The sequence below is a fragment of the Python bivittatus genome, unplaced genomic scaffold, assembly GCF_059951505.1.
Source record: "Python bivittatus isolate LINGU-HERP-01145 unplaced genomic scaffold, Pbiv_v1 ctg000020_np1212, whole genome shotgun sequence".
NCBI lineage: Eukaryota > Metazoa > Chordata > Lepidosauria > Squamata > Pythonidae > Python > Python bivittatus.
In genome coordinates, this window is record NW_028277030.1 from 42204870 (window position 1) to 42222508 (window position 17639).

Below are 17639 nucleotides of genomic sequence, written 5' to 3' on the forward strand. Positions count from 1 at the left end.
CAGCAAGGGCAAAGGGCACCAGAACAGTGAAGGATGAGCTAGAATTATGTAGCTGTATCTATGAAAATGGCTCAGTCCCAGGCACTGATTCACCCAAAATCCTTGACAGCATAAGGTATGCAACTTAAGGAAAGCATGCATGAAGAGTATGGAATTCTTTCCAGTCTCTTACTGCTAGAGCTCTGCTCTGTCATGTGACCAGGAGGGAGAGAGGTTTAGAATGGAGCATTTGGCAACTGGGGAAATATTCTGGTTTTGGCCTCAGCTGCAGGCACACTCACGGCCTTTTAGACTGCACCAGCCCAGTTAGGAACCGAAATCTGTACTCACATCAGCTCCTGGTACCCCTGGCAATCCAGGCACACCTGGTTTTCCAGCATCACCATCAGGACCCTACAGGAGTGAATTGGAACCAATGAAGTATTTTAACAGATAGAGATTTTTTTAAAAAAAATACAAAAAAGATAAAGACCCCTGTTCTCAGTTACTTACTGGACGGCCTGGGGGGCCATTAGGACCTCTGTCTCCCTAATGGGATAGAAGAAAGTAACAATAAAGTAAAATTCATTTTAACATAGTAGCATTTATAATTCTATCTGCAAATTTTATGCATATTATATAGATATTATAAATGTCTCTGTGCACACATATGCATGCTACATGGAGAAACTCTTACTGCTAGTAGACAGAATTGCTATGAAGCTAATGTAATGGAATTTGCAGATTCTAAATACTAATCCTACAGACTCCCTCATACAAATTGCAGATTATATGATGGACCTGATCTAGCTCTGCAGAAAATAACGCCTTGGTCATACCACCAGTTCTTATGCTTTAGGACTAAGGAATGTGCCTCCTAGGTTTCTAGGCCTAACAGCACATTTCTAATGCCAGTTACAAGTCATGATGGAGACTTGCCAGAGGGTGTCCCATGTTAAATACACAGAGAGACAGCAGTGTCATTGTGTAACGCTGGGGAGGAATTCCTTCAACGCTCACTGCCGCATGCCGCACAAGCTGTACTTACATCAATGCCATCGATGCCAGGAACGCCTGGGGGGCCTGGGGGGCCTGGGGGGCCTTGCGGACCTGGAGGGCCTCTCTGGCAAGGAATAAAAAGAACGTTTAAAGTGCAGGAGGAAGAGGAAGCAACTGAAACCATCCAATAAAAGGGGGGAAGGAGCAATTGAGAGCCACCAACAAGATATTCTAACTGACCTAATCAGATTCATCTGCTTGATTAGGTAATCTGTTCCTGTTCTGATCTGCATGATAGATAGTAATTCAAGACAAATGTGCTCTGTAAAATGTAATGACAACCTGAGATGTACAGATTGGCAAATGGTGTGTAGGAACAGATGTGCACGCGTGTACATGTGTCTCTGTTGGTGGGCAGAGGCAGAATTAATGCCTCTGCCTAAATCCTTAAAGGGGTGGAAAGCACACCTTAAGGCAGCAACTGGGAACAAAAAGGATGGGTTATTATGCTTTATATTTTCCTTTCATTCTGAACAGGAAAAGAAGACTTCTTCTCGCAATGACTGGTCCGATGACAAAATGGAATAAAATAATGTCCTTTGGATTACTTTTTTTTCCCTATTAAGTTCATTCCCTTGTAAAATGGGAAATCAATTTGTGATAGAAAAAATAAAGTGGTACCTGCAAAAATGCATCTAAGTGAAATTGCCATTACTGTATAGCTAGATATCCAGACTTATCTTCTGAGACATATGCATAAGTAAGAGATTAATTATGTACACACACCATAGCTCTTAATAATACCTTGTTTTCTATAACTTTCTTTCTTTCTTTCTTTCTTTCTTTCTTTCTTTCTTTCTTTCTTTCTTTCTTTCTTTCTTTCTTTCTTTCTTTCTTTCTTCTTTCTTCCAAACTGCTTTATTTTTGTAAGTCCCAAGAGGGACTTTAGCCAGAGTTCTCACAACCAGTATTTTAAAAGGCATTTTTTCTTCAGACATAATGCAGAAAAGTCATTATTGTTGCTTGCAAAGTAGGTTGCTTCATATCACAGTCAACCACAAGCTTCATGGGCTGCACAGTAATGTTCATTTTCTTTGTAAAAACATTGGTAGATTTTTTTCTTTCTGGGGCCTAGCAAAGCTAGCTTGAGTCTATACAAATAAATGTCATAACAAATCTGTTGGACTTTCTAATCCCATGGGCTGTTTTGCTCACTGTGCTTCAAAAGATTAACATTTCATTTTCAGGAAATGTATTATTACACATTAATATTTTTAAATAAACTCTCAGCTGATTTTTCTGACATTCTTTGAATACTTGGTTTAAAAATGAGAGCTTTTCATCTATTTTTAATGTAAACTCATAAAATAATGCAGGTATCTATAAGATTCTGCTTTACAGTGTGTCAGACGCTAGAGAATTCTTCCATAAAACAACGAATGACTGTTATTAGGAAACATGAGAGCCAATTTGGTCTAGTGGTGAAGGCACCAGGCTAGGAACCAGAAGACTGTGAGTTTTAGTCCCGCCTTAGACACGAAAGCCAGCTGAGTAACTTGGGGCCAGTCACTCTCTCTCAGCCCAACTACCTCACAGGGTTGTTGTGGGGAAAATAGGAGGAGGAAGGAGTACTAGGCATGTTTGAGTTATTTATAAAAATAATAAAGGCGGGATAAAAAAAATCTAAAAAAAAAGTCTTTCCAGGGTCCTCAAATAAGTGAGCTAAGTGAAATTCACAGAAGGAAAGTTTTCCATTCTATATTTCCCACAGCTATGTGCCCTATTTAACTTTCTTCCATTTATTTCTCTTGGTACTGTTAGCTATGCACCACTATGTAGCAATTAATCCAGAAAAATCATCAATTTTGGTTCTATATTCATAATCACTAACATCGGTTGGAAGCCCACGTCACACATAAACATGGATGAAGTGACCCCTTTTTATTATCTTGTTTGTAATTATAAGAGGAATGCTTAAGGAATTGAAGTGATGACTAACCCACATTAATTAATCTGGAGGATGTGTCCATTGTGGACTACACTGAATTAAACAAAAGAGATTCCTTGGAATAAAAATTCCAGTTTAAAGCAGGAGGGTGCCAACTGAGTCTGGGGGACGGAAGCATCAAAATTGATATAATGGATCCCAACTTCATCATATTTGTTGATCCTAGTAAGATTTCACTCTGAACAGTGTATAGGCCAGAGAACTAGACAGATCTCACAGCAATGTGGGGGAAAACATCTTCTCTACCTAAATGGGATCCCTGTGAAGCCTCATTAACTAGGAAAAGTAACACTTCTGCAGGTTCAAACCAAACCTATCCATTTAAGCGTGGTATCTTTCGCAGTGGCCATCTGACTTCCCTTGGAAGCTCTCCAGCTGGGCATAAGAGATCCTATACTTTGTCCAACATAGCAGCATCATTAGAAATATACACATTGTTTTCATTGATTGCCAACCAAAAATTGAACAAAAGAGCTATGAGTTTTTGGAAACATTTTATACTCTTCACTCAGTAAGAATCCTTCTAGCTTTAAGACTTACCTTTATGATTGTCTGGCTTATCTGAAAAGAATAACAAAAAGTTAGGAAAAACTTACTTGTGATAGACAGAGGCAAATTACTTGCAGAAAAATCCACAGGAACCAGGGAAACATTGTGCACGGGCCCAAGCTAGCCATGGGTACTTCTTCAATTGCCACAGATGGATTTTAAGGTTATTGGAGAATAGAACCCCAACTCCAAAAACTTTCAAATTGCACAGTTCTGCGGATGACTGTTGGAGGAGGGTAGCTAGACTAGAGGAAACCTGATGTCTCGAAAGGAGGGACTGAATGACTCCAGCTTTTTAACCCTTTGCCCTGCTTTTAGCATTGTGTACTTTCTGGCAGGGTTTGTCTTGATCTGTGCTGCAAACAGCATCCTCAGGTAAGGAGAGTGCCTTCCCATCCTGAATTACTTTTGTAGGCTGTGCTTTAATAACTTTGAAAAGGAAATACATTATGGCATTTTGAATATTCCAAAGTTAAAAAGTAAGCTTTGCCCTTAAGATATTTTCTTACCGAGCTCCTGATTGTAAGTTCACTACAGGTTTCCCTCTGAGGACGCTGAGGGTCACAATGAATCATCATCCACTGGATCTCAAACTGAGAAGAGAGCAAAAGGGAGACAGTAAGAGAAAGGATTTTATTGGCGGATATCAATAAAACTGATAATTGATTATTGATCATCATTCAGCAATAGAACTACTTTAAGCAATTATTCATGGCTGGTAAGTATTGCTTTGATGTCATCCTTTCCTTAAGACTGAATATGGATAATTGCATGACTTTCTCACTTTGATCCTCACAGTTTTGAGATGTAGTTAATAACTGATCCCATTCACAGATAGGAAGTGGAGACTGGGAGGCAGAGATCACCCAAAAGCTATCTGATAATTCCATGTATAGACTAGAAATTGAAACGAGATCTTCAGACTCAAAGGATGAACTCTGGACCACAATGGCTAGAACAGGTAATAACAACAGAGGTAAAAATAAGCAATACAAGCTTGGCCATATGAAAAAATGGGCAGCACTGGTCATCAGAACAAAATCCTTCAAATGCCCAAAAGAACATACTTAATTCCTAAATGAATATTAGAAAATGCTAACAACCCAAATCTTTGTTTACACATTCACCTTTAAGAACCATTTCCAGGAATATTACTTACTGTACTTATTCCTGCAGAATATACTAATCTGCAGGAGTATATATGATTTAACAAAAGGACAAAAAGCTACTTTTAGGATATATCTTTTTTAAATAGTCCCAGGAGAAAACTGCTTTTATAAACTGTAATTGCTTAATCAATTCTAAGGGATAAAATCCTTAGCTTATTTCGTTTATTTTTGTGTAAGCCAACTTTGGTCAGCTTGAAGGTCACTTCAAATGTTACGCACCATGTCAAGAACTCCACTCCCAAATGATCAGGGACGGGATCCAGTTTTGGAGGAGAATTAGAGTGTTAAAGATTGAAATGTTACCTTAAGCAATTGCAAAGTTAGAACACCCATCGTGCCCCTTGACTCTCTGAACCACAAACAATGCAAAAGAAAAAGGCCACATTTTTGTCCCACTCACTCTGAGCAGTCCCTTTCCATGCAAAGTCACACTTTTTGCACACTAATGTATAAAAAGGGAAATGGTAATTTTTATTCATTTAGACCTATTGAAAAAAACCTAGGTTTGTGTATATTTCCACTGTATACAAATAATATATTTTTAGATAGATTATTCCAGAAAATTTGTGGCATTGTTCCCCTTTGGAGAACTAGAATTCTAATGCTTTGTCAATATGCTGTCACTGGCTTTGTTAAATTCAAGTTATGTTTGTCAGATAGCGGAAAATGTGTTATTTACTTATATGGTTCATTTTCTTCCAGATAACGGAATAAAGATGAAAGTCAGTTGGGATTAAAGAATTGAATGTCTATCAAAATGGAATCCTGCAAAGGCAAGATCATGGGGTGGGGGGATGTCAAAAACAGCAGTATGAAAGTTGTGGCACTGCAATATCAACACCCATATAAAAGGGGCGGGGCTTGTACTGTGATGCTGTGCCTGCCCTCTTGCCTATTTTGATTCCTCCTGTGTATGCCACTGCTCATGTACACTATGCCTGATTTGAGATAGACCAATAAACCTTTTTAAGATTTCACATTATTTGAATATGGAATTTTGAATTTGTTAAACCCTCCAAGAGTGGCAAACTCAGGAAACAAGAACCCTTTGGATTTGGGGGATGCTTTTTATTGCTAGTAGGGTAATGTAGCAGAATCTTGAAAGGGTGCCAAAACAATTCTCCAGATCAACTTATATCTAGCAGAATTAAGGCAGAATTACACAGACTCTCTTGTTTATGCTTCCAACCCCCCCCCCCCCCGGACTAAGGAATCTTTTCTATAATGGCCCTACTTCCTCCACCATGTTCCCAGGTTCTGCTAGACCAGTGTTTCTTAATCTCAGCAACTTTAAGATGGACTTCAATCCCAGAATTCCCCAGACAGCATGGGGAAAGTTGCTGACATTGAGAAACACTGTGCTAGACATTCTATCACAGAATGCCTTTTTGCAGGGTACAGAGAGTTCCCGGGTTAAGAACACCTGGTTTATGGATGACCCATAGTTAAGAACGGAGCCTATTGTAGCAAAAATCAAGTTAAATACACAGTGATTTGAGTTAAATACACAACGGTTTGAGTTAATGACACAATACTACTTATACATTATTATACAATAATACTGTTCCAGCTTACATATAAATTCAACTTAAGGACAGACCTTGAGAATGGAACTCATTCTTAAACTGGGAACTACCTGTACTGACCTTTTAAGTTGCATTAAGAACTTACATTTTTCTCCCTATAAAATTTACAAATGTTTATCTATACCTCCAAATTTACTCAGCATGTAACATTCAAACTTCGTAACATCCCTTCTTAATCTGCAAGACATGACATATGCTATCATCAAACATGCCCACAAGCAACCTCATATCCAGCCTAGAACTTGCATCTTTGAATTACTAAATGATGATCATATTTTACCTTGTTCTCTAAATAGTATTGATATTTGTATTATCACATTATTCATGTTAATCAAAGAGGCTTGTACATCCGAACATCTTTAACACAATAAAAAAAATACATTTATGACTTTGCTTTTCTCTGAAACATTTAAAATTTTATTCTTTCTTTTCTTATCTTTCTGACAGTAATTGTCAGTGATTTTGCTTTCATTTTCCCCCAGATTCTGGAATTTCTAGATACTCAGGAAATAAACTCTATTACATTCCATCATACATTCTCATTGCACATTACCTACAAATAACCAGATTTTAAATTATTTGGCATTGCTCCTGATGTCAAAAGGACTTTATTCATGGATAAAGATCACAGTGCTACTTCCAAACAGTTGTGTTTTATATCATTGAATATATTTGAAATTCTCCTCTTTGTTTTCAGGTATCTTCAAGGATACCTGAAAGGAAAGCAATCAAGTATGCCTTTGCCTCCCATGCCTGATTTGTAAAATTACAATTATGTGATATGACTAATTTAACACAGATCAGTTTTGAAGACTGTAATTCATCTAATTCCAACCATTTTATCATTATCAGCAAAACAAATCTCTATTTTCCCCAAATTTCTTTAATTTGGTCTTAACCAGATTTTGTAAAGCAGCTTTACAATCTGATATCATTTTCCAATCCTGCTTAATAACAATGTTTGGTAAGAGTTAATCATGCAATTCTTAAAAGGTTGAAAGGTGGAAATGAATGGCAGGAATAACAAGTGGGACTGCAGGAAGGGAAGGTGTTATCTTGGACTAGCCACATCTCTGAAAACTGATTAAAAAAACATACTGCTGCATCTATTCATACATTTGGGTAATAAACAAATGGGGAAAAACATATCCACAGTGAGCTCCAGATTTTTGGCAGGTGGGAGAGGGAAACATACAAATATCAAGTGATGTAAATGTGCAAATTTCCCAATTTTGCATGCTGCTCCTTCAGTATTTTTTTTTTTTTAATAATGTCTGAAAGCTCCCCATGTCAGTGGTGTGCTTTAATGGGAAACCTCAAGGGCTACATAAATACTTCGTGTTTCCTTAGAATTAAATGTCACTTTTTTCCAAACGAAAGCCATTTCACATTACAGTATCTTCATGAAGTAGAAGTGGCAAAATTAATTTTGCTAAAGTTGTTTCATTTTTCATGGTAACTCCTACTTTTAGTTTTATACAATGCAGAAAAGGGTGAGTTTACAGGAACACTAAAGGTATGTGCAGAATACTTATTTATATTTTTTGCATTCCAAACACACAGTGACTAAGTTTACACATCAGATTTGTTTAACCATACTTTTTAAAGCAAGCCAAAATTCAGTGGGTTCACACAACATATTAAATCATAAACCAGGAGTGGGCAAACTGTGGTCTAGGGCTTCCTGCAACCCATTACTCCACTTGTGCCCCCTCAACATCCCAAGAACTGAATTTCCATGGTAAAATGGCCACATTTTGATAGCACCCTTTCTGCTTTTTTCAAAATTAAGAATAAAAATGAGTTAGAAGGCCATTTCCATCCATAAACACCTGAGCCTCCAGAATCCAAATGGCTGAAAATCACCCTTTTTGGCTGTATACAGACTGGAAATTTGGTGCCATTTTTGGGGTCTGGAAAGCATTTTAAGAATGGGAATGGAAGCATTTTCCCCTAGAGGCCTCCTGCTCTCATTCCTGTCCTTAATTCCCACCCACCCCCACAATGATACTACAGCATCACCAGACAGCCTCTGGAAGATCAAGAAGCCATGTTGCAGGGCTCTCCCCCCACCCCCCAGTCAAATTTTTCCCATCCCATGGTGATTGAGTTCATAGACCACACTAAGCTAAAACCAAGCACATTATGGATTAACTTGTTTTATGTTCCAGACCACCACAGTTTACCCAGTTTACCAATTTACCCAGTTTAAGATTTGCCAAATAAATTACACTTTGTTATACTCACATTGCATCAGTTCAGACTGTGGAACATTAACTGCAAACATGTGTTCAATTAAATAGCTAAGCTAAAGTGAAACACACCTTCACTTGTTTGTTTCACCATACTGAGCCAAATGCTTATAATCAGAATATTTTGAATCTCTACCACCACTTGAATGTCTTATGCGGAGAGCATAACGTAATTGGTTATGTTGCCATCTAGTGGGTAATTCAGTTGAACTTAAAAGTATCGAAGTTCTTCATTTCTTGCCATTGAGGAAAAGATCTGACCACCAGTTCCTTCCTGAAAAGAAATAGACGTTGCTGCTCCCGTGACAGAAATCAGTATTTTCAAATGAGGTAAGTCACTATATTGCAGTAAGGAAGACATGACATTTACCATTGTCAATCTATTTAACCGTGGTGGATGTCCTGCTGTCTTAAAACACAAAGAATGAAGAGAAAGGCTCTGCAGCAAAAAGACTTACAAAAAAAAAAAAAAAAAGCTGAAGGAAATTTAGCAAGATGGCTGCCAGAAGCACCAGGAAGCGAAGACAAATTATTCAAACCAACATAAATGCCTGTGTGCCAGTTTATCCTGTTAAGGTCAGGATCTGTATGAGCTTAATCAAAAAACACCAACACTTGAGTTGGTTTCTTGATCTTCAAGCAGACAGCATGAATATGAATGGGACAAAAATGTTTAGACAGGATAATCCCAACCCTTAAGGGTCCTTTAGTTATAGAAGCAAGGAGAACTGTGCCCAACTATGCTAAAAGCAGGATTGAACTGCCATTTAGTAATTTTCTTGCTTATATGATCATTCAGTAGCTAAAGAGGTCTTTAATAAGAGATACTCCTTAGCATCATTACACTGAAAGATCAGGACATTCTAATAGCTTCCAGATCCCTGGAAGGAGGTCTCCCTTTCAACTCTTTCCTTCACACCCTAGCTGAGTCACAGAAGACTTGCATAAAACGAACTATTCAGTAAATCGAGTGAAGAATTATCTTTCTTCTCACCTTGATGCAAAGTTCTGCCTCAACCAAAGTAGCAGATATAAATTAGCCCTAGTACATCTAAAGCAGAATTCAGCTGAGACCAGTAAAATCAAAAGCCTATGTAATCCTCTATTAACTGAACTTAGCAAAAATACAGGACTTTATTTCACAATTTTGTTGGATCAGCACAACCAGAGGCCTCTTTATGCAATCAGGTAATCATATAATATTCTCCCTTAAATAATTCTTCAGTGGGGAGCAACCTCAGATTAGTTTCAGAAATTTTGCCACTACATAATTTTTTCTGCTCTTTCAAGGGAAAAAAAATGAATTGCCATTGGTAGTGAATGACTTGCTGATTGCCTGTAAGAGAGATAATTAGCCTCACATTTTTAGATTAGCATCAGTACAACCCACAAAATAGGTGGAAATTGCTTTTTACAAAAAGGGGTAGAAATAAGGCCAAGAATATATGTTATGCCCATATCTACCACAGGGTAACTCCATAACTGAAGTAGCATTTGAATCTAGTTTTCTAAACCTAACACTAGCTCTTTTCAAGGGTTCTTTTTTTTTTTTACATCATTAGAATCACTTGGAGAAAAATTGTAGGTTCCTACCTGCTTTCTGATCCTCACCAGCCCTATTCTCCTCCAGCAGAAGAGAATATATGAAGCTCAGGGTTGAACTGTGGAGTCTTTGGTGCTCTCTGAGCTTGGTTGTTTGATTGCAGACATTTCATTACCCAACTAGGTAACATCATCAATGCTAGTGAGTGTGGAATTTGCTCCCTGTTTATACACAGTAGCTTGCCCTGCCAGTGTTGGTGGCCACTGATGATGTTACCTAGTTGGGTAATGAAACATCTGCAATCAAACAACCAAGCTCAGAGAGCACCAAGGACTCCACAATTCTCCTCCTTCTCCTCCTGTCAATGCATGAATGGAAAAAAATGCAGAGTGGAATCCTCTCCTCTTCACTGTGAGTTAGTACTCTCCTCTTGCCAATTTCTGCATCATGGGGCAAGTCTCCTTGCACTGGGGAGGCTCCCTTATTCAGACTTTCTTTTTGAATGCACTTATGGCAAGGTAGCACCTAGAAGGCAATTGCAAGGCAGAGATAAACAGCCTTCCTGGCTGGGCTGATACAACATGCGGACTAAACTGTGGTTGGCCAGTTATGTTGGGCAAATTCATTCAATTGGGGTAATTGGATAAACCATTAACCATTTCATGCAGAGGCAGTCAGAGTCTTCCTCTGTGTAATTACAGCTGCAAGGAGGCTAAGAAGTAGCCATGTCCATGGATCATTATTATCTCATGGCATCAAAAGGCAGGACAAGTAATTATCCTGTAAAAGTTATTCATCCCTCTCCAGCCTATCAAGAACATTCATTATTGTTTTAAATCCATAAAGATCTCTATTCCAAGGCATGGTTAAACTTTCTTCTATTTATATTTCCGCAAAAGAGGTTTCTTTGAGAATTAAATTTAGGGTCATTTAATCCAAGTTGCATATGTTTCCTACACCAGTGGCAGGGTTATATATACAGTCCTATGCATACCATCCAGTAGCTGGCTTATCATAAATAAAATAAATTACTCCTGTAACCAAGTTAGACATATATGCATGCCCCCACACATACATGTATGCACATACTTATGGCAGGGAAATAAAACTGTCTCCTGGAATACAATGATCATCCCTATCATATTCAAACCTTAAACTGATATAAGTCCATTTTATTTCATTCTTTAAAGTAGGATATGGTCAGCAGTGAGTTGGAATCCATGTCATAACCCTTCATTCATCAATAAATGTTTCAAAACTGTACACCATGTTCACAATCCAGCTAGGCCCGTATAAGCTTACAGAATTCACCAGCTATAGGTTAAGAAGATCCAGGAATCCCCAGCTAGTTGGGTGAATAGGCTGGAACCTTCTGGGCATTTGGGTCACTTCAGAACAAAACACTAGGCTCTAGCTGCCCACTATTTCATTTCCTGAGTGTGCCAGTAAGGTTTATGGGAGGCCATTAGCATTGTTGGAAACACAGATGACATGTAAGTCTAATGCTTTGACTTGTAGCATGCTACCATCCCTTTCTTTCTTATAAAATAATTAGGCAAATAAAATCAGATATTACAGGATGCTAAGAAAGAGCTCTGTTGGTATTGTGAGGGGGGAAAGAGCAATAAATAAAATTGCTATGTGGACTAAAGTTTTCAGTCATGGACAGGAAGTCGGAAAATAAATGGACAAAGTAAAATGCTGATAAAAGGAGTGTGACACAAGGATGGAACAGGGAAGTGCAGTGAAATTAGCACCAAGGACGGTAGCTCATCCTGGGAGTCATGATTGCGGTGTGTGGTTTTGAAGAATAAAAAGGATTGTTGGGAGGGGCTCAGGGCCACACAGCCACAAGCTGTCCAGGTTGACCGCTTGTCCATGCTGGACCTCATTGCAATGGGATCTTAAGTAAGTATGTTACGTTTTGTTGTTTGAACTAAGGTATATGTATTGAACTATACTTGCTTATTGAATTAACATTTAATAAATACTTTAGAACTTTGAAGTGGTCTGTGTTCTCATGTGTCTGTCTCTCAGGTTTGATGGGGTTTTTCCCCTGACAGTATCATATTGATGATGCTGGTGCTAGTCCATGAAGGCAGAAGATAGTGATCCTTTAACAGGATAAGAAGAAAATTTGTTTTGCCAGAAAATGAACATGTAGATCAATGTTGTTTGAAACTTGAGTATGCCAAGTTTAAAAGACTAATATAGCTAATACAGATTGATTTCATTGCAAAATCAGTATCATGGGGTAGCCATAAAAGTGAATAATGAATGGAAAGGCCTTTACAGAGCCTGCCAAATGGGTTGTCCATATATTTGCTAATGCCTTCATTTTATATAATTGGAATAAAGTTCTATTATATTATTAGAAATAAAGCTAAGTATTGTGTTTGCACAAAGATATCTAAGCCTTACATGCCATGTTTCCTGCTAACATAGGTGGCAGGTTCTTCACAGACTCTTTAGATTTGTCACTTCAGTCACAATTCATCTATGAAAATGAATAAACGTTAACACTGATGCAATCTTTTTGCAGTTAAATCCATTGCCCTAATCTGGGCAATGTCTGGAGATTCTCAGTCTCTTGCCAAATGTAAGATATGTTCCAAAATAAAGTATTAATTTTATTCTTTAAAATGCTTCATCCTTACATTAAAAAAGTATATATAGTCTAGATTTTGTAGCTATGATATTTCTAGGAAGAGGATCATACTTCCATTATCAGGAGGATGCAGTTTCTGTTCAGACTTTTTCAGATATTCTTCAACACAAGAAAATAAATCCTACATCCATAAGTCAACCCACATTCTTTTAACTGACAGCACAATTAATTTTGATAAGCTGCTTAACTATAATACAGTTCAAAGATGATGGTCTTCATTTCTAATTTGCAAAAGTTTTGTGGCTTTTAGTTATACTTTCCAAGAATTAAGACTTAAATTTTCAGTGGATCCAGCATCCATTTTAGTCTGGTCTATTAATTATCTCCTATTTTCATAATATTTCCCTTCAGTGGCTATACAGTTCTTGAAAGGTTCACTTAAAACAAATTTCCAGATACTTGGTTATAATGAGGCTTCAGTCTTTAAATCTTATTAAGAGATACTCTTTTCCTTACAATGTCAAAACTATTGAACCATTTCTTACTGCTCCATTTGAAGCATATTATACTCCATCACCATATACAATTTCTTTAAAAAACGAAAAATACTTTTGTTATAAAGGAAAATGTCTACAGCTTACCGGAACTGAAATTTGAGGATTATTTTTCAGTTTTCCCAATGTGGTAAAACCATCAACATTGATCTTTCCTCTCGGCTTTATGGCTAGAGTTTGTATCATAGCACAGTCGATATAAAGTGTGACAGTCTTTTTTTCTATACCGACCATAACTTTATGCCACTGGGAATCAAAAAGATAAGGCAAATCCAAAAATGTTGCTTTCTGAAGACTTCCATCAATTCCTTTATATGAGAATTCAAGAGATTTGGCTGGCCCATTAAGCGTCAGTCCAACTTGCTCTTTTCCAGAAGAATCTAGAACTTGCCACAGGCTCCAGGATTTCTGAACTGTATTCCCAGTCATCCGAAAAGTAGTTAGAATGGAATATAGATCGGGTAGTCCATGAGGATACAAGGATCTATAAAGGATGCAAATAAAACAGGCTGCTTATTAGCTTGACTTAACACTGGGATATGTTATCATTTCAGAGAAAGAGAAAAAGAAAAAGAAATCAAGAAGCCACCATCTCAAGACAACATTAACAAACAGATTCATCCCAATCTGAACCAGTAGTTCCACTTTACTGTCAGAGAGAGATTCAATAAGATTAGTTTCCACTACAGCAGAATTAAATTAAAACTAGGTCTGAAGTTCATGACCTTGCACCAATAACACAACAGTGCTGTGAATGAACCCAAAGCCATCCTGTAAGAGTGCTAATTAGGTTACTGAGATAAAGATATCCCATTTTCTATATTATTTTCCCTTGTAAAACTGTAGTCTGGATTCAATATTATACTATTAAAACAGATTATTCATTCCTGGCTGTACCAGATTCTTCAGATTCGCTTTAGTCAAAGTCTGCATTCCAACACTATCTACAACCTGAACATCTGTCCTTCCTGTTTTCCATTGGTAGACCTTGCTGTGGTGAATTTCTCACTTGGGGAAGTGGTTTCTTCCATGTTCTTGCCTTTGTTCTTTCTTCCAGCTTCAAAAAGTATCTCAAGACATTTTTTGTTAATTAAGAAAGGAGGACAATTTTTGTGTTATGTCAGGTGCCACCAGTGATTGCAGGACCATGTGATTAACTCATTTTGAATGGCTGTAAAGTCTTGGAGTTAACTTCAGTGATATATTATTGGGCTGAAAGCAGTGAATAAATCTCATCCTCCACCCATATGCTGTATGCCATATTGCCTCTCAGATCACTCTCATTAGCTTTGTGGCACTGTGGAAAATCTGAGATGATTCACAAGTTTTATTATAAAGAAACTTTAATCCATTTCTCCTTTGGGTCTGATATACATGTGTTTTTTTTTTCCTGTGGTGTCTTCATGAATGCTCTAAGTCATGAGTATATAAGTCATCACAAACTGAGAAATCCAGATTTATTGTTTTCAAAACACATTTCTTATTTCTGACACACAACCTTGCTCTGGAAGACTGTTGTAAGAAAATATGAATAAGAATTTAGCATATAGGTGGGTAAACATTAGGCCTCCAAGAAAACCTGTTTGTGTTTCCAGCTTCAACAAACATAAAGAATCTTAGGTGCATACTTTTTCAGTATTATTTAAAATGTGGCATCCAACTCAGCACAGATGCAAGCAATTTTATTTGCAAAATGCAATATAAAGCAGTCCTAGCAAGAGTCTAAAAGTTCTTCATTCTGTGTCCCAAAATCTGCATTAATGGGCTCCTTGCCTATAAATGGCTGGCTAGCCATTTTTAATTAATTAATTAATTAATTAATTTGTTAGATTTATACCTGGCCTTTTCTTCAGGATCTCAAGATGACTAACACAGAGATCTCCCTTCATTTCATTTCATCCTGATAACCACAAGCCTGTGAAGTACATTGGGCTAAAAGAGGGTGATTAGTCCAAAATCATGTGTGAAACTTCTGTGGTGGATTTAAACCTGGTACAAGTACAATACCTTAACCATTACACCACACTACAGAAGCAAAGTAGTAAGAGTTCTTTGCTGTAATCACTACAAAAGTATTTCAGATTATAGCTGTGTTTTCCCCGAGTTTCAAATCAGCCAACTGTAGTCACTGACCTAAGCTTTTACGTTAAGGTTAGGGTTTAGTTAATTTTTTTAGTTAGTTGAGCCAGTATTACAGTTTGACTGAAAATGCTGGGAGTAATTGTAGTGATGTTTGGATCATCTCTTCACTCCAAGCACAGAGATCAACAGGCCCACTAGATAAAATGACACTTCAAACAAGCTTTAAAACCTTTAATTTCAGTGCTGATTGTGAGCAACTTGCAAAAGACATATAAGCTTATATACCAAAGGGCACCAGGGGTTTCTTCTACATATACGCAAAATGTTTCAAATTCGAAATCTTTCACAAGCTGTTGTGAACTTGAAACAAGGTGAATTCACAACAGGTGAATTTGAAATGTTTTATACACTGCTACTTCCTTTGTTATTGCCTCTATATCAATCTGTATCTATTTATATATTCTCTTCTATACTTGTTATAAAAATATACATATATACATATATAGCCAAATATACATTATGGTTACTTTTCTTTCACTACACATACCTACGCACACAAAAACACATGCTTGCTAATCTATGCTATACCTACTTACTTTTCTCCTTCTACACTTCCATATCATGAATAAGTCAATTGAATAAACAAAGAAGTAATCACAACTCCATGTGTGAGTCCATTAGAATCTTTTCATGTGACTCTTTCAGCATAGCATTGTGGTAAGTTGATCATATGCATTTCAAATTTTGGACAATTGAATCAAACCAGATTGATAGTGGGACTTTTTTCTCTCTTATGCATTTGCAGTGCTCTCCCACATGCCAATCTAACGTTAATCTGCATACCAAATTAACATTCAATCATTTTGCCTCAAGTATTATGGCTGGAATCCAAACCCTGGATTCACATACTGAAATAATGGTTTAAAAAGCCCTTAGTTTGATGACTGGAAAATTATGTCACCTCTTTCAGGCTATAGATTCAGGCTAGATTAATTTATATTATACCCAGTCGTTGCTGGAAAATATACCAGCCAGAAGAAATTCACTTTATGTTATTTATTGAGAAAAATGAAAAACTGCTGAAACAAAACAGATAAACTTCTGCTTTTTATTAGTTTTCAAGGTTTCCTTGGAGATATGCAAATTGGAATCACTGACTAATAACCGAAAATTTATTTATTCTGTAAATGAATCTTGCCAATGCCAACAAATATTGAATGTACCTGTTAGCATTTATTAGCTCACTACTGATGCAGCAATTGTAAATATATATTTATTTTATTTATTAGAATATTTCATAACAAATAAGCTAAGACAGATGAAGTAATGTTAATTAACTGTAGGCTTTCATGAAGACAGAATAGACTACTTTAATGAACAGTACAACATCCTCCTTCAAATCCTATTTTTTTTAGCATCCTCTAAATTCTACCCAGTTATTCCTTGAAATTATCTCTATGTGTGCTCACCTTTTCTAGTAAAGCTGCAAAGGAAATAATAATAAAATGAATAGTGATATTGCTTAGAAGGCAAAAGCAACCTATTCAGAAGTAGAGGAATAAGAGGGACTTTATTTCAATATTTTAACTAAAATGATATCATTTTAAAAACTGGACCCATAATTCTTCAGTATTTTTCCACCACTAGAATATATGAGTCCTTGAGCCAAAATAAATTGCTAATTGCGAGTAATACTGCCAAGACATCAGTGAGGCACACTCAAGTATAAAATGCTCCACCGCTATTCATTGTTGTGGGGGAAGAAAATTGCAACCAAGTTTAAAACACTGATAAGTAAAATAGATTTTTTTTTAAACACCAATCACTGCTTTTCTCCCTTAAAGAAAAGCCTGCTGACAACTAAGTCTCTGAATACTGAATTATTTGTGTGGCATCGCCCCGCTCTTATTGCATTTCACAACATAGGACTCAGCTACTCCTTTACCATTAAGCTCCAAGCAAAAACCATCCCACCTCTTTTTGGAAGATTGAAAACAATCCATTAGAATGATTCCTGCTTTATATCCTTGTGTAGTCCAATTTTTCAGATTTACTCAAAGGCTTTACAACCTTACAAGACTGCCACAGAATTACATTATTAATCTTTTAGCTTTTGATATAATGCAGTGTTTCTAATAGAGCTTTTAATGAGAATGATGATGAAGGAACCAGACACCCACTGATAACAAAAACCTGAAAGATGAGAGAATTTGCAATAAAGAAAAAAGGCTACACATTCTTAAATTAATTAATCTTCACAAATATACTTCAGTCTTTTCCCTCACAAAGATAGCAGTCTGTTCACACCCA

At 36.9% G+C, this 17639-nt stretch overlaps 1 protein-coding gene across 1 annotated transcript in view; it reads right to left on the bottom strand.

Moving 5' to 3' along the window:
* COL9A1 (collagen type IX alpha 1 chain) overlaps window positions 1-17639 on the bottom strand; it is an 82826-nt gene that overhangs the window by 62275 nt on the left and 2912 nt on the right. The window contains exons 3-8 of the mRNA XM_025171103.1: window positions 13335-13731; window positions 4045-4128; window positions 3527-3547; window positions 1028-1102; window positions 493-528; window positions 331-393 (exon numbers count right to left, since the gene is read on the bottom strand). Coding sequence (XP_025026871.1) covers window positions 331-393; window positions 493-528; window positions 1028-1102; window positions 3527-3547; window positions 4045-4128; window positions 13335-13731 — 676 coding nt within the window. The remainder of the gene's footprint in view (window positions 1-330; window positions 394-492; window positions 529-1027; window positions 1103-3526; window positions 3548-4044; window positions 4129-13334; window positions 13732-17639) is intronic.